Source organism: Phaethon aethereus, assembly GCF_964289735.1.
Source record: "Phaethon aethereus genome assembly, chromosome: 8".
NCBI classification, from domain to species: Eukaryota; Metazoa; Chordata; class Aves; order Phaethontiformes; family Phaethontidae; genus Phaethon; species Phaethon aethereus.
In genome coordinates, this window is record NC_138584.1 from 11,661,198 (window position 1) to 11,679,504 (window position 18,307).

At 36.2% G+C, this 18,307-nt stretch overlaps 1 protein-coding gene across 1 annotated transcript in view; it reads left to right on the plus strand.

Moving 5' to 3' along the window:
- Positions 1-18,307, plus strand: part of CAMSAP2 (calmodulin regulated spectrin associated protein family member 2) — an 87,915-nt gene that overhangs the window by 6,503 nt on the left and 63,105 nt on the right. Inside the window, exon 2 of the mRNA XM_082002751.1 lies at positions 5,287-5,546. Within this exon, the coding sequence (XP_081858877.1) occupies positions 5,287-5,546 (260 nt within the window). The remainder of the gene's footprint in view (positions 1-5,286; positions 5,547-18,307) is intronic.

Below are 18,307 nucleotides of genomic sequence, written 5' to 3' on the forward strand. Positions count from 1 at the left end.
TTTGTGGCATCTAAAGCCAGGAGGGTAGGGTCTGTTTATTTGTAGTACTTCTGTGATGGTAAATCCAAGAATCTCTCAAGTCCAGTTTAATTAGGGGGGCAAAGTTAAGAATTGTGATACTGAAATTCAGTCTGCCATAAATATATAGAGGTTGACCTTTCAGATACTTGCCCCTAGGCAGAAGTATGCCCACTGCATGCTAGCCAAGAGCAATGTAAGTGGCAGACTGATTCAACAAATGAAAAAGTAAAAATTCTTTTTCAATATCAACTGTCTCATTTTGTTTTCTGCTTCCTGGTTACAAGTCTTGTCTCATGATTTTTGTTTTTTCAGTAGCATCAGTTTGATCTATGGATTACTAAGCTACTGTAAATCTTAGAACTGGAGTACTCATCAGAGGTCTTGAAGGTGTCTCTAAAATAAAATAGCAAATAGAAATGTCTCCCTCTTCTACTGAGGCAACTACGAAGGTTCATCAAAAGCGAAATAATGTAGATCATGGCTTCTCTGACCTGTTCTCATTCAGTAACTGATAGAGATGGAAGTTTTCTAGGCTGAGGCTTAATGTGGCCTCATGGCTCCCAAGAATGATGTATATTTTAATTAGAAGGCCCATGGTGAAATATTTTAACTTGGTTATATTGTCCTCAGGAATAATTAAAAAAAAAAAAGAGGCCTTGTTGACAAAGACTTCTAAGTTTTTGGAGTTCCTTAATGGAAACTTTCATAAATCTGGAATTGTTCAGTCTTATAAACTTGAAAAAGTCAATAGTCATGTAACTCAAAGGATTGCATTCATCTGTGTGGAAGTCTGGAAGCTTTACAAAAAAAACCAGTTTGTTTTTAAAGAAAGTGTAGACCTTCCACATTAATACAAGGATTTTTTTCCAGAAGAGGAATTCATACTATCCTCCAAGGAGTAATTCACACTTACCTGAGCAGAGAATTTGTGTATAGAATAGTTTTTAAAAGTAAATTCAGGGGTGGTAGCCATGAATTATTTTTAGATGATTCCTGCCCTTTAGTGTGGTCAGTTTAAATGGAAAGCTAAGTTACAAATCTATCTGTTGGCAGTGGGGAGGAGGTGCTGGAGGTAATAATCCCTTGTTTGCTTTAAAGCTTGGAACAAGTCCTTCCATTTTTTTTTCCCCCTCTTTTCTCAAGAAAGCACCTGCAGGACTTTTGAGTCCATTATAATTTATGGAAAAATTACCTGAAGACATGTTGAATACTGTTACCCTGATAGTTAAATCTACGTTATTGTTTTGGGCTAATGTGGTATTTCCTTTTTGTTCTTTTCCCTGTATATTGAACATGTACATTAGCTTTATTTATTCTCTTCACAGTTCAATATTTACAAAATCCAAAATGTCAAGCTTTTTTTTTTTTTTTTTTTTTAATCCATACCAAGAAAGTATTTCCAAAATTGAAACCTGTAGTCCTGTTGGCATTTTTTTTTTCCTAAAGCAGGGTGAAAGCAGTCTCTGGAGATCATCTAGTTTAACCTCCTGCTCCAAGCAGAGCTGACTTCATAGTTAGAAGAAGTTTCTCAGGGCCTTATCCACTGAAATTTTGAAAGTCCCATTGGATGGTGGTTTCACAGCCAGGTTCCCAGGCAACCTGTGCCTGTGCTCTGCTGCTCTCCATGTGGAGAACTTTTTTACTTACATACAGTTGAAATTTCCCTTGCGACAGCTGCCTTTTGTCACTTCACTGCACAGTCCAAATCCGTGTTTCTGAAACCTGCCTGTCGGGTGCTGGAAGAGCACGGTTAGATCCTCCTACAACCTCTCCAGCAGAAGTACACCTAGCTCCCTTAGTCTCATGCATCTTTCATGTGCTCAACTCCCCGAACTCAGTGTGCGCGATGTCTCTCAAACGTAATTGCTGTACTTTCCCGCAAATTTCAAGGTCACATGGTACTTTACGGCAGTATGTGGAATAAGCTGTTTATTTTAAAACTGTTCATTTACTTCAGAGTTTAATCTTGAAAGACTCTTGTCAGCTGGGCAAAGGAAAGGAACTGGTAAAATGCACATATTGGGAATTGATGTTAAGGTTTTTTGCCAAACAGAGCTGTTTAACAATCTCCAATCCTGCCATCATTGTTAATAAAGGATTTTGACCCTGTTGGGTGTTCTGGTAATCTGCTGAGAACTGGATGTAGGCTTGAATTCCCCTCCACAGGACTGCAGAGGCAAAGCATGCAATTCTGGAAGGACTGTTACTTTGAGATCCTGTTACGAAGGAGTTTCTTAAATGTCTAGCTGCTGCAATTTTTAATTTTTTTTTTTTTACTATAACAGAAGATTCAAGCAGTGTTCTCATTTTTATCAGGATCTATTCTGATATCAAACAGTTTGATACACATTATAAACAGGGAAAAGTGCACGTGTTCCTGTCTGTGCAAAGGGAACTCTTGACAAGAATTTTTGTGAAGATTTCTGATCTTGTTACAGCACGGATTCCTTACTTGTATGCTTTTACATGTTTTGCTGGTTTTGTTTTCATAAACTCAGAATCTGTAATCTCCTAGCCCCTTGTTTCTATATTGTCTTTCTCTAATAAATTTCTTTTCTGGTATTATTTTTGAACACTAATCAGTTTCTAATCTTGATTTATTTTTGTGAACACCAACGAAATAAAAGAAATGGCATACATCTCATTTTGTCTTTTGCTGTATTTTTCAGAAGAAGAAATAGCCTTTATAAATAATTCTATTTGCCTTTGATAGTTATGATCTTGATTTTTTTTTTCTCTTTAGTGTATTGAGTTTTTTATTATTTAACCCCAGTAGTGGATATAGTTCTTTCACGATAAATGCATTTATTGCATCTTATCTCATTTTAGAGTCTGTTTCAGTGATACAGAAAATCAGAAATTACTCATTACCGGGCGATGGGTTTGTTATTTCCTATCTTTGGATTTCTCTTTTGTCTGAAATTTTCAAACTTGAAATCTGTCATTAGTTTAGATTCACCGAAGACACAGAGTATGTGACTTCTGTTTGTGCATAGCTAACTGCTGCTGCCTTGAGGTATTTTTTCATATGGTCTTTTATTTTTTTTTTTAGGTCTTTTAAGAAATTACAAATGGCTTTATCTCTTCTTCCCTGTTGTCCCCACCCACCCCATCTAACTTCCTATGAGATTCAGAAAGGATGTGTGTTTTGCCTTCAAAAAAGGCAGCATCTGCTGCCTGTGCATTGTAAGATAGAAAACTTTTTTTTCTAAATAATGCTCTCTAGCTTGATGAAATAACATGAAGATGCTTTAAAAGTTGGCATTTGGAATTATAGAGGATAAAGTCATGATGAGGATTGAGCTCTTGATACTGAGGTGGAGATGGATCATGAGGGACTTCAGAAATAATGAGCTTAATATTTAAATAGAGAACGTACAGACAAACAGGAAAGAATGAAGGACAGGTAAAATTGAGATAGATGGAAATAATATCTAGGGAAGCAGGTACCTAGCAGCTCAGAGTTCCTTAATTATAAATGCTTTTTTATAGTATTAGATCACGGACTCCTACAGAGTCAGTTAGTGAAGCTGGGAAGTGGCAAGAGAAGTGTGCAGTATCGTTGCCTGACATTAGAAGATTTTTTTGTTAGTAGTTTTATTATTACCCTGTTAAAAAAAGTTATTAGGCACTAGGTTTGTATTTTACAGGGCAAATTAGTTTTGCTGATAGTATATTTTGATATGTATTCCAAAGCAGAGCTGTCAGCTTGCTAGCAAAATTTAGGCTGTTGGTTTAAGCAAATTATAAACTATACCCCTCTTCCCCTTGATATTCTGAATTGGCAAAAAAGAAGCGATGTCTTACCCATTTTTACCATCCTTCTGACATTTAAGAAAGTATGTGTTAATATTTCTTTCCCTTTTTGCACCCTATAAGGTATATCTTCTTTCGTGACTAGAAAGTGGCTAACTTTGAAAGACCAAAGCCCCTAATGGAAGCACATGAACTGCAATAGAATATGTATGAGGAAGAAGATAATCTGTCATTATCTTGTGATGGCATGTTCTGTTTTTATTCTCTCTCCTGCTCCACCTGTATTGGGCTGTTTACTTCACCCTTTGCTTCAAACTTTGTCTGTTCAGCTGAAAGCAAAAGGATAGGAACCTAGAGTTGCATGACTGTTTTCCTATGCACTTTTTTTCCTAGTAGCAATTGAATAGGCTTTTCCACTTGGGCTTAGGAGAAGAATCACATGGTCTTTATCCCATAAATGCTGTTGGCTTAACTAATTTTACAACAATGGAGAATGAAATTCTTACACGGGGAAAATGGAGCATCTTGCAGTGTGTTTGAATAGAAAAGTGAAGTCTGAAACCATACCTAAGTTATTTTCCACTTCACTTGATTTGATTTCATTTGATCTAGTACCATATTTAATTTATAACTGTTACTTTTGTCATAGATGATTATAAGTATAGTCTGCCTGTATTGTGTTGTATTTGGGAAAAACTGTTAGATTGTTTTGGAAGGCTAATTTTGGGGTTAAAATCTCAGCATAAATTTGAGACTCCTACATAACTTTCTGTGGGTGCTAATCCAGCTCATTGGAAAAGGAGGAAAGCCACAATTTTAAAGGAAGTCAGTAGCACAAATAGACAAATAAGAATTCAATATTTTGTCAGTAGGAAAATGATAATTTTTTTTTCTTTTTCCATTCCTTTAATTGCAATAGAACATCCATGTATTTATGTTTAACTGCTGGATTGTTGTCATTCTGTGATGCATGACCTTTGAAATGGGTAGCGTAGTAATCAAATTCCTCTTGCATATATGAAGCCTGGAAGGCTGCTGAGTAGAAGCTTCCCTTTTGGTCTTAAATTATTCTGTGCTAAAATACAATGTTCCATTTCCATTTTATTATTGTAATAGAAGCACAGTTTTGTGTTTAAACGGGTGTTGTTCTGCCTTTATGTCTGACCTATATATTAATGCCAAAGGAAATGAGAATGTTTGGGCATGTATCTGGAGAAGCCAAGAAACTTTAAAGTAATGATGCTGTAAACCGCAGGTTGGCCTTCCTGTATGGCCTTTGCAGTGTGGAATTCTTTCTGAATTTTTCTTAAGTTTCTACTCATAGTTCAAATGCTACCTTTGTATGCAGTTTTCCCTAGTGTTTTATATCATGATCACTGGTAAACGCTCTGGCCTTCCCTTGAATATGCGTTCTTTAACATAGTTTAGAGTTCATACATACAAAAAACCCCCCAATAATATATCTATCATTTCTGATATTGACGAATGCTTTTTTTTTTTTCTTTGTAGAAAATGTTCCAGAAGAACTACGAGAACCATTTTACACAGACCAATATGACCAGGAGCACATTAAACCACCTGTTGTTAACTTGCTGCTGTCTGCAGAACTCTACTGTCGTGCTGGGAGCCTTATTCTCAAGAGTGATGCTGCAAAACCACTTCTAGGTCATGATGCTGTTATACAAGCCCTGGCACAAAAAGGCCTTTATGTCACTGACCAAGAAAAGTTGGTGACTGAACGAGATCTTCACAAAAAACCAATTCAGATGGTGAGTGTTTAAAGCTTTTATGTTATGTTTCTTCTATTCTTCTGTCTACTCCCAACAACTAAATATCTATCTTTATATATGTGTCATTATGTTGAAGTATTTTTCTCAAGAGTTACATGTGGTTAATTACTGAGAGGCTTATGCTTGTTTTAGTGGGTTTTTTTCTGTCTCCTCATAGCTGTCAGTGCAGGTGTATTTCCTCTAATACTAATAATCTAGTACTGATGCTTGAAAACACCTATCGTTCTACTTAGTTCAAGTGTTACATTTTTAAATACAGCAGTGACAATATGAGCACTTTTATTTCAGTTTTACAGCACTGACAGTGAATATTTCTGTGTTGGAAAAGTAGTTTGAAAATAGTTGGGTGTTTTCCTCTCCTTATAGAAATCTTTTGTTAAAAGCTTAAAACCAAAAAAAAAAGGATTTTATGTCATAGGCAATTCAATCTAATAATATTCAGTAGTCACCAGTTATGTATTAAGTCAATGTAAAACACACAACAATGGTATATTCTTTCGATGGAGACTTTTAATAATATGTCTTTGCTTTATACAACTGCTAATTAAAACATTAGTTCAGCAGATGACTGATTCTACTGCTAAGGTCCTAAGTCATGGATTTGCTTCCTTGATTGGAGCAGAGTTTAAAAAAAAAAATTGCCTGTAAAAAGGATGGCTACATATAGCCAAAGCTTTCCCTAGGTTGTTTATAAAACTACAGTATGATAGAATACAGTTCAACTGTATTTGAAGTGAATTATTTTCACCTTTTTATTGTTTAATGTTTGATAGAGAAAATAAGTAAACATAAAGTATGAGACTACAAAGGTTGAGCTGACAATTTCCATTCTAATACGGAACTAAAGCTTGCTCATTTGAAATCACAAGCAAGTTTTGTTGTGATATGATTGGGACTAGTTTTCCTGCTGTACTTGGAGGTATTTATGGCACAGTATGGTCTTTTGAGGTTAGAATGCACTGGACACAGGGAATCAAATGTCTAATAGAGAAAGGACTTCTATAAATTTTCTGTCATCCATTAGCTGAATCTATACGTTGCAGTCTAGTTTTCCCAGGGTCTTTTTTGTTTGAATCTACCCTCTGGAGTTAGCTGACTTCTCTATTTTAAGTCCTTTGATACTGTTAGGGTCAGTGACCTGTAGCTGCTGGTAGAATGGAGGTATGTGAAAATTAATACAGCTCTCTTTTTATCATCCGCTTATTAGCAACTTGTGTTTACTAGCATGTAATAAGACTAACAAGTATTTGGCAGAATGTGACTAGAGTGTCTCCTATTTGATCAGTTAGTAGCAAATGATAGGTTGCAGAAGCTCTACAAGTGTGCCATCAAAGCTACTAGTTAGTAATTAACTAAAATTAGATTTATTCCTTACAGTATTGCCAAGAAGTATTAGGCCTCTTAGTTTGCACAAATGTTTTTTAGGACTGGCAGTAATCAGTTACTGTGATATAAAGACTAAATTCTTTACATTCACTTTCTTTTTTTATTTGAAAATTCTTTCTTGCTCATAGAATACTTAAGATCTGAAGATACAAATGTTTCAACAATAATAATAAAACTACTCAAGACACTTTTTCGTTATGATTAAGATGTGATCAGTGACTGCAAATAACTTGAAATATTGCCAGTCTTTTTTTTTGATCTTGATGTCATTTTTAAAAAGGGAAGAGCTCAGCAAAGAACAAGTGGCATTTTAGTAAAAGAAGCTGTGGATAGCAAGTAAGACATAGTGAAGTGATAGCAAATTTGCAGCATACTTGCAACAATCATGGGTAGTTTAGGAGTACACATTTATAATGTTCATAAAAGTCAAAGCATTTAAGACGTTAAGAAACAAACTTCCTCACCATTCATGTTTTGACAGAACTTAATTCCATTCTTGTCTCTGAAGAAGGATAAGATTACTGTCTTGCATTTATGAGCCTGTGGGTTTCCCATTTGATCTTTTTTTTTTTCATTTGATCCCTTTCTAGTGCGGTTGTAAGAGGCATGTATTTTCAGAGTTGTCAGCTGAGAAATATCAGTATTCTCTAGTTTGGTGTGCTGATCTCTAATTCAGTAGTTAATATTGCTTAAAGTGCATTTGAATACCAATTCTGTATTTCCCCTGTGCTTGTGTGGGTTTTTGTGTCATTCTTTCCTGTGTTGTTTAGGTATAGTCCAGCAAGTAGTTAGACAAGCATCAGTGTCATAACAGTTGACATCCCCAGATTCCTACTCTGTGCATGTCACTTGTCCCCAATCCAGCACCAGCAACAGATGAGTGTACTGGTGCTGTTGAGTTAGTTCACAAGCAGTTGGGCTGTGGCAATGAGAGGGAACACCAGGGTGGAAACACAACTGGCTTGGGCAAAATGGCAGCCATGTCTAAAACAGTTGCTACCAAGGAAATGGTTGTGAAACTGTAGTCTCAATACTAATATTCTGACCCCAAGAGTTTTAATTTGTCATGCTGTGCTCATGTCTCTATGCAAGTTCCTAGCAGCAATGCTACATTTTAACTGGGAAGTCTCAACAGTTTTCCTTATTATACAATTAGCAAAGTTGGCAGAGAATTTCAAATCTGGCTGTTACAGTATTGACAGTGCGAAAATTATCCCCTTCATGTATTCCAGTACGTTTTCCTAGTGTTCCATATGTCACAGTTTCTACAAGTCTTAAAGATGTATATTCTGTTTTAGAGCATAAAATGATTTTTCTTTTTCAATTCTATAGAACTGAAAGTTTGCATATGTAATTAACTCATGCATTCCTCTGGTAGACCAGATTGTGTTAAACCTATGTTCGATCTAATTTTGATTAATTCAATAGAAAATAGTATGGTAGTCATTCTCTTTGCTAGCCGATCCTCCCCATAAGTAGGGGAGAGATGTTAGTGTTTGCTAGAGGGCATTTATTGTTATCTGCTCAGATATACTGCGTTTCTGTAGCTGAAAAGGGGTGAGTTGTGTTATGGTATGAAACTGTGGAAAGAGATTTGAGTATGGAATGTTTTAATTCTACTTGTGTATTATAATGCGAGTAGCTGTGGTCAGCAGACTTTGAATTCCTTTTATGTTTGTAGCAGTGATGGCTGTGGTGATTAATTGTTGATTTACTTCATGTGTGATTACTTACTAAAGCTAGCATGTCAAATGTCAGCCTTCTCTGTTTCCTAAATAGCTATAACTGAACCTTTTTCTAGGAAGCACCTTATATATTAAAGTCTTTGAAAAGTCTAGGAAATTGATATGTTTGTTTATGCACTGAGGTCAGGAGATGGTAGTTTCCTCGTTAGTCATGACTGACATGGCTGCCTTTAGTATCTAATTTGAGAAGCTGCAAATTTTTCTGTTTGAGTGTGCATATATCTGTTTCCCCCCGCGGAATGGGATTAGGGAAGAGGCACTTAGGTAACTAGTACCAGGAGCAAAGGCTTCTGTTAAAGCCTTCCCTCTGTAGCGGTAGGGGAATCCATGTGGAATCTGGTTTAGTTTAGTCTTTCCCATGTTTGGTTTGTTCACATGTCTTATATTTGTTTTTCTGATAAAATTGAAAGCTCGGATATTATTTGGACTTGTTCTGATTTAAAAACTTGTAATTGAAACTGTCCCTGAGAGATTGCAACTTGTGATAACAGTATAGAACTATTCAGTGGTACCTCTATTTCTGTTCCCCATGCATTGCAAGCTATTAAAACTAATTCTATGTTTATTTTTGTTAAATCTTCTTATTTGATAGGATCATTCTGTTGCCTTTATTTTTGATAGGGGAACGAAAGAACCAAATACCATGTTATTATTCTCCAGGTTGTAGTTCATATGGTCTTGGCTTTGCTGCATTAGACTTTAAACAGTGCAGAAATAGTCTACAACTTGGAATTGAAACAGTATTGAACCAAGAACCAGAGTATTTTTCTCCTGAAAATTATACTTCAGGTCAGGACTACAAAAGGAATTACCTGATGCTTAAAACAGTTTGTGAAAGCCAAGTTGCAAAAATATAAGCAACTTAGCTTCCATAAACTTTGAACATCATTTCAGTTGGCAAGTTCAATTGCATTTAAAAAAAAAAAAAATTAAAATCTGTCTTAAGCAGGCACTTCCATAGTGAAGAAACCTTGTGTGAGATTTTGACAGGCTATAGGAATCGGAAATAGCTTAAGAACTCAGCATGGGTCTGATAATTATGCAATGATTTTTTTTTTTTAATGCTTCCAGATACAATATGTGTACATCATTTTTCAAGTCAAGATTCACTTTTATATTTCCGTGTTGGTTTACCTCTCTTAAATTTCACATTTATTTCATGAGCCAAACTGACTTGAACCTTCAAATGTCAGGTACACAAGAAGGTGGCAATTTGGATTATTTTTTCTCATATGCATATTTGATCTCTTTATATTTAAAGAACATATAAATCTGTCCTTACAGAATGAACCGGAAAACACTTGTAGACAAGTTTCTGCACTATGGCAATAATTTTATATCACCTGAATAATATATTTGACAAATCCAATCCTTTTATGAGAACTCTGATATTTAATCAGGCCAGACATTTTGTATTCATATGCTGGTGATCTCTTTCAGTTTGCCTCAAGTAGAGGGAAGAATAAACAGATTTAGTGAGGAATTAAGAAATGCTTTCCCTCCCCCAAATCCCTGCAATGCACTTGGTCCATTTGGGGAAAGGAATAAAGAATCAGCATCATAGTGCTGTGCTGCCTGGTACTCTGCAGGGACACTGAAGTTGCATAATTACCCAAGCTGTGGACTGCTGTACTGCCCAGTCTCTGTCCCTAATGTGGCAGGGCCAAGACCAACTGAATTGCAAGCTTGAGGGGAACAACATCAAATACAAACCATTACTGGGTTGTGCCAAAAATCTATTTTCTTCCCCTTATTGTTGTATATTGATAAAGCATTTTTATCTGACTTACAAAAAAAATTGTCTTGCAAGGTTCCTGGAAAAAAAAGAGAAAAAAGGCAGGTTTAGATATTTACTTCTTAAATAAAATTTAGCTACTAGAAGAAATTAGTGAATACCCTGTATATAAATACTATCGCCAAGAAAATATGCCATACTTTCAAATATTTCTTTGTATTATCTTCTCAATATGGGAAAACGTAAAAACTGTACTAAGCATAATGCAGAAGTGTAACTTTTGTGTAAATTTGAACTCTAACTTGGAAAAATACTGTTGCAGAAAAATATCAAGCAGCTGAGCAGTTACCTTAAACTTATACCCATGTGTAATTATTTTTGAAAAGTACTATCATTAATCAAGAAGCACTTAAATCCTCCATATAATTCCACAATTGTCAGCCAAGATCTGAAGATAGTAAGAGGCTCCAGTAAAACTCCAGCAGTAAGTCCATAATAGCTGGTAGGATTAAAAATTATTACACCCCTAATTCTGAGACATAATTCGTGTGTATGGGTTTTTAACACAAAAAGTAGCATGCTGTCATCCAAATTGTTCATTCATTTAGCTGCAAATTAGCTTCTTTCTTGAAGATGTCTTCTGTGAGGAACTCTGTAGCAGTTTGTGAATCTGGGCTATATCGGAGGTATAATTAGGTGTGCCTGTATTAGCTTTTTAGTAGCGATCAGGAGCGTGCTTTTGAAGCAAATCTCCATATTTCTCCCAGTTACTGCACTTCTGGTTTGCGTTACGGAGTCATCTTGGGGAGCCTTTCAGCAGCTAAACTGGAAGATGGGCTCTAGGATCACAGCTACAGTAGCCCACCTGCCAAGGGGTACTCATTTTACAGGTCTAGAGTAGAGCTGGTTGAAGTCAGTCCCCGGAGAAGGGAGTAAGGGCAATTCCTCGGACCTTTGCACCAGTTTTGCTTTTCTGTTGTGTGGTACTAATTGCTAGGTTAAGTCATAGCCAGCAAAACTTAGTGGCAGGAAGGCGGATTGATAGTGCTGATTTTGTACCTATAGCCAGAATCTGCATCTCTTTTTGGATAAGATAGCAGACAGTAAGTGGTTAACTTATTTGGCAATCCAGATTTTTGGTCTCTCTGTCAGACTGCATTCACTTGAAATGACAGTCCCTCTCATCACAGGAGTATTTATCGTTCATGAAGGACTCAAACAGCTCACCCAGCTAGCTTGCAGCTACATGCTGCAGCCTCTGCATTTTCATGCTGTAGAATTCCTTTAACTCTGTAAGGCAACCAAAAGTGTACCAGGCACTTCATAGAACAAAGAAGTAAGATGTGGCTTCTGCCCTGATTCATTTTTTTTCTGGTTTTAGGCATGATGTAACAAGTTTCCATTCCTGTGCTGTTGTGAATTACTCGTTAGATGAGGACACACAAAAAGAATTTGTAGTTACTTGACTTGAGCCCATAGATACCATAATTTGTTAGGTAAAACACCAGATTCTAATATTAAATGACTTGTGATATTTAAGCACCTTGCATAGTAGTATGTTTCACAGAAAATTAAAATAATAAGCAAATAGAGTAGTGAAACAGAACCTGAGTTTAGTCTAATGTGCTTCATGGAACTAGTCAGCTGTGATTTCGGCCTGGGATAATGTAATCTTTGGATGTCCCGTATCTTTTGCTCAATTTCTGCTGTAGACACTGAGTTTCAGTCTTCACATATTCACACACATTGCTTGTAAGGTTATCCAGTATTTTTGCTAGTCTTGTGTCAGAGATACTGTCTCGATTTAGTCAGCATTGCACAAATACCTGTTTGATGTAGTGAAGCCATGTGGATGCTAAGTACCCTGAAGCACATGGTGCCAGTTTATGCTTTGGTCATGGTAGCTGCTATCACTCTTCATAAAGTTTATTCTGCTCTTAACATTTGCACTGTAAATGATTAGCTTGGCTGCAGTCAAACTGAGTCACGTCTGTGTTTCTCCAAGCCAGCCGAAAGAAACTGCAGATGAAATAAAATTACATAATTAAACTGGTTTGTGCTTACTTTTATTCATATGTATCTTAGCCTATGAATAGCTGAAAAGAAAAATTGCAGTGAAGGACCGTTACTTATTAGAAAGATCTCTAGTGGAAGAAATTAGACCTGTATTCTTAGAGCATCAGTTCTGAAATATGTTTAACAAGGATTTGTGGATGACTTAAGTAGCCACAAAGTCCACTGCAACATCCTTCGGGTTTTCATGGAACGCTCTCTGCTCAACTTGTGCACCAAATGTGGCAACTAATGCATAAAGTAGCAGAGCTACTGACACCAAAGTTATGTCTATAAAGAGTACAAAGTAGGTATTCTTGCTGGTCCTTTCCAGCAACTCCAGTGCTAAAAATCCAATCCAGTCCACTTGCTTTCATGTTTGCTACTCTCCCTACAAAAGAAAAGTGAAAGCCTTCTATATTTCTCTAGCTTTAATTTTCTTTTCTGTGTTTGGGTTTTTTTGGTATTTTTTCCTTCCTGCATCCTTAATTTCAGTACAAAAATCTGTGTAGGATTTTGGTCTTACTCAGGGTTCCAGCAATGTAACTGGCATTTCACATTTATATCATGAAGAATCCTTGCATGGAAAATAAAATCTGGTTGTTCTTTTTAACAGCTTTTGTAAGATTCATTTCAGTTGTGCAGAGCTATTGAACAGACTGTGCTGCTTGTACTGCATTGAAAGCATGTTCTCAGAACAGCCATGAAATCCCTGATCTATACAGAACTGGCGTTAACATTTGCCTTTGCCAGGTGAATGTAACAGGCAATGGTCAGAAGTAGCAGAACGTTATCTCATGTTTATTTTAATTGAAAATTGTGGCAATCACATTTAATCTTTTACTAAAATGAGAAGAGGGTTCTGCAGCACATCTTCCAATTGAGATACGTAATATACTAAATAACCAAACTGCTGTTGGAATGATGATAGGAAATAAAGTGAATGTGTACCTCAAGAGGAGGTAGTACCTCCCAAAGTCGTCTCATGCCTTTCATGAGAAAATAAAGCAGCACATCATTGACTGTTGTGTGTCTTGTTCGCTTCCTTGCTAATTAGGAAACAGAGTGCTGTGAGGGCCGAAAAAAATAGTTGGTGGTGTTCTGCCTTGAGCAAACTAAAGTTTTGAACCAAAGACCTTCTGACTGTGTTCTTAGTCAGTGTTCCTTCTTATGCTGCTCTTTAACCTGGAGAGGAAAAAAGAAAAAGGTGGTGGGGGTTTAATGTGTTTAAAAAAAAAAAAAAAGAGAGAGAGAGACAACTGGAAAACAGACCAAGAAAAAACAAACACACTCCTGAAGCCCAACAAGGAAAAACAGTTAAAAGGGGTATAAATTATGAAAGAAAGATGGTATGAATTAAAGTCTGTGAAGAATGACAGATACAATGTTAAAAATGCTTTCTGAACAGGTCAGGAAGTATTTTCATTGACCTTGAAAGAAAAAGTTTTACTTTGTTAAACACAGTTTAAGAACACTTTCTTCCTGTTTCAACAGAACTGTTAAGTAGTATGGTTCAGCTTTTGGCTGTTGGTTTGCTGCTGTGAACTTCCTTTGTATCACTTTCAATATGTGATAAGGTTATTTAAATCAATGTTTAGGAATGGTCTTACTTGGGTTTAAGTATGGTTAAGTATATTTTGGAGTATAGCAACTAAACTGCTTAGAAAAAGAAACAGCTATGAATTATTTTACAGACTACCTAAAAGGTATTTCTTCATCAAATGGTTTACTTAAATTACACTGCGAGAAATCTTTCTTAATACTCTCCTGCTGGATAGGGGAAAGCGAAAAATCTTGCATGGTTGTAGCAGACAGTTACTTGGTTAAGAGTACTGCTTTCTTCCTATTATGGAAAATAGTGAGCTGCTTTTAGCAGGAGGTGTGTGTCTATGATGTAAACATAAGGAGAGCTTCACTACCAGCTCTGTGTAGTACATGCACACAGCAATGAGGCGATGAAACCACACTGTCTGTTGAAGGAATACAGTTTGTACTCGCCATAATGCAGCAGCTGCTCTGATATAGTACAATAAACCCCTGCTAATCTGCATTTGTTCATCAGCACATGTGAACCTGGCAATCTGCCTGCACTTATCAGCAAAGAGCACACTTTGTCATCACAGTAGATGTATCAGAACGTTAAAATCTTTGTTCTTACGACTTTCGTGCAATTTAACATTATGGGATTTTTTTTTTTTTCCCCTAAAGTTGAAGGAACAAAATGTTGTTGTAAGGTCTCCATAGTATGTCTAGTCTTTTTGTTGACGCTTAGGGAGATGCAGTAAATAGCAGTGCACTTCAGTCATTTACATAAACTGGTAGGTTTTCTATTAACTATTAGGTTTATATGAACTAGTAGGAAACTTTATTACCTTGCAGAAATAAATCTCCAAATTACCCAAAGTAAAATCCAGTAGTTTTGATCCTATGTAAATAAAACAGTTTAAGACTTGTATTAAAACATTTTTTGGAAACGTGTTAAACTAAACTTACAAATTGACTGTAATAGCACTCTTTAACAAAGTGACTGTCTACTATAAATGTGGAAAATTTTCAGCTTCTCTCCATCTATGAGAAGGTCAGTTGAAATGGCAAGAGCTCTTTATAAGCTTTAAGCTGGATGTTTGGAACACAATTTAGAACACCTATCAGGCAATATTTATTAAATAAGTATATACAATGTGAAGTGTATATTTATTTTTCTTTTAGCTGTTAGGTTTGATAAAGAAGTGGCAGGTTAAAAATGATCGTGAGCTTTAAAAGAAGAAAAATGACAAGAAGAGCAGAGTGAATATGTAGATGCTGGGTAAACATGTAATGGTAGATCAATTTTGAATGATGTAATTATTAAATGTATATAGTATGTAATATGAAAGCTCATTATATAGGGACACCTGTTTCTTAAATGTGAAATTGAGGTATCATACTATTAAAGCAAACTAATACATTTTGAAGTTAATTGCACAGTAGCATTTAGTCAACAAACCTACTGCAATATGTAACAATTAAGTGCTGTTGAAAACAGCTAGAAAATGCAAACTGTACTATCAACAACATTTGTTGAGAGCTTTAGTTGTACACGTTGTACCACCTTACCCTCTTCTGACTGACACTGACCTGCTGACCTACAATTTATAAAATTGTCCCTGGAGTTTATGGGCAGTGGGGGCTTTAGCTCGCTATATGAGCAGTGAGAAGAACCCTACTGTCAGAAAGTCTCCTTTCTCAAATTTCTTTCTTAAATCTTTTCTGCAGTATCAGCCTCTTATTTTGTGCTGTGTCTACTATGAACATGAAGAAGGGTTTATTCCTTTCCTTTTTGTAGCAGCCTTTTATGTATGGGCAGGTAACGTCTCCTTCACACTTTGTTTCCCAAACCTTGTCTTCATTCCAGATGTCCTCCATTTGGTGCCAGTTTTTCTTAGCAGCTTGTGATGAAAACTGGACCCAGGATTCTAACTGGGGCCTTGTCAAGGCTTGCATGGTACACAGAGTACTGGTTCATTTTTTGCAAACTAGAGTCTGCAGTTGACACACACCTGCATGTCAGCTGTGGCAGCATGGCATTCATTGTATGCTCATGTTCAGGTGGTTATACTCTCTAGCCTCAAGACTGTGTTACTTAGGTGTTCTCCACCCTTATGCAAAAGGTTAATACAGACTTTTTTCCTGACTCTTTTCTCCATCATGTTAGGATTATCTTGAAACTGAATCTACCACATATTACTGACACATGTTTTGGTGAAAAATACCCTGTGTTTGATTTTTGCTTTTTGAGGGTGTGCTGTGAGGGAATAAACATTTTTAAAAGATTCCTTGTCTATTGCATAGAAAGAATTCTGTAGGTCTGGGTGGTATATTTCTGTGGTATTGTTTTGTGAAGGCAGCCAGGTTTTGTAAGGAGCTCAATACATTTTTAAGCGTCGTGTTACATAAACACCTTTGATCTGGGGGAGGGCAGGGGAGGAAGTTAGAGTGAAATACAGGAGTATGTGGGGTTATATCCTAATACATGAAAGGGAAACAGGGGAATGGGCAAAATGTTGAGGGAAAGAAAATGCTGTTCAAAATTTTGAACAGGTTTTACTTTTTCTTTCCTTTACCTCTCTTCTTAACTCTCTTACTCACAAAACCAAAACCAAACCTGTCTAGTGATACTTACAAGGGCCCTGTAAAGACATGCTTGTGTATGTGAGGTTAAAAAAAAAAACAATAATGGTGTGACTGGCCATAAAAAGACTAAGTTAATGTAATTCAGTATATAATTTTTTTTCAAGGAAGCCTCATAACTTCTGTATTGATGAATTCTTTATGGTAAAATGTATCTAATACATAGGTACTTGCAAAAAATGAGATGATCCAAACTCTTGCTTTTAGTTTTTCTTCATCAACGGGAAGAAATACAGAGAAAACTTATGTGGTTGGGAAATAAAATAGTGTGATAATGATGGAGTTGATTAAGAAATATGCATAGACACTAGTAGAGAACTGCTAAAGAGGAGAAAATCCTGATGCTAAAAGCCCTAGTCAATCAATTTACTTAGTGAACTTGCTATCAGTTTCAGTATAGTAATTAGACAATAAAGGCATCAAATTACTCCAGTGTCTTCTAAGGTGTTATGGTGTCTCTAGGTACTCTCTAGTACTTTTTTTTCTTTATTGTTAGTTAGTATCATGAATTGTATTTTCTCTTAAGTCAGCACACACATATTCCTGAAAAGTCTTCATTTTCCAGGTCAAAACTTGGGGGGTAGGGGGAGAACAACCAATCCTGCTAAGGTACTATGTACTTTCAACAACATCAACAACAATTTTTAAAAAAACCCATATGCCTGTAGGCATTGAGGGATAATTTGTGTGGTTTACCCAGAACACAGGGAAACTGAGAACTTGGGTAACAGGCTCAATGTGTCTTGGTATTACTGGCTTCTAGTGATTACAGGGGAGAGCGAAGGATAATACAACCTTGCTTGTTCTAACAAGATCTGATGTCTTAATGACTTAAACACAATTATGCTCTTATCATATGTATGATAGGCTGTAGTGTCAATTGTTTTAGATTCCCTTTCCCAAACAACTTTAAACCTTCCTTTTACTAGAGAAGATACTACCTTTCTGATTACTGTAGCTTGCATTTTTTTCAGCTAAGGTGGGACCTTCCATTTCAGTGTGGCTTATTTGATTCTCTTCTTACTCTCCCAAATTTCGAGGGAGAAGCAATTGCTCTAATCCTCTGATTCATCTTCTTCCTTAACTACCTTTGCCACAAATTTTGTGTTCTCTTCAAACCTGATGTGATGAGTGTTTTTTCTTACAGGCCATTGGTAAAAATAGTAACAGTTGGTAATCTGATAACTTGTCCCTGTGGTGGTTCTGGGAGAATGCACCTATTCATTGCTATTTCTGTGCTCAGAGTTACATTTTCAGGTTAGTTGGCCAGACTATAAATCAGTTTAATGTACCAAGCATGAAAAATTCTTTTTAATCAGAATGTATTAGTATCAAGTTAGATGCCTTGCCCTCATAATGAGTCTTACACTTTTCAGTTACATTTATAAGCCAATTTTAGAAGTGGCTTATGTACTATAAGTTCATTTTAATTAGCATTATCTTTTTATTGTCTTTTTTTTTTAATAAATCAAGCTGCTTGTTGACTCTCATTATTTTACATGAGATCAGAAGAATGCAGATCACTAGGTATACTTGTAGTAGAATTGAGATGTTTCTCTGTAGGCTCTTACTTCTTACCCTTAAACACAATGAGTGTCCTCAGTCATCAAAGAAATCAGCTACTAGCCTTCTTTTTATGGCTGACACCTTGG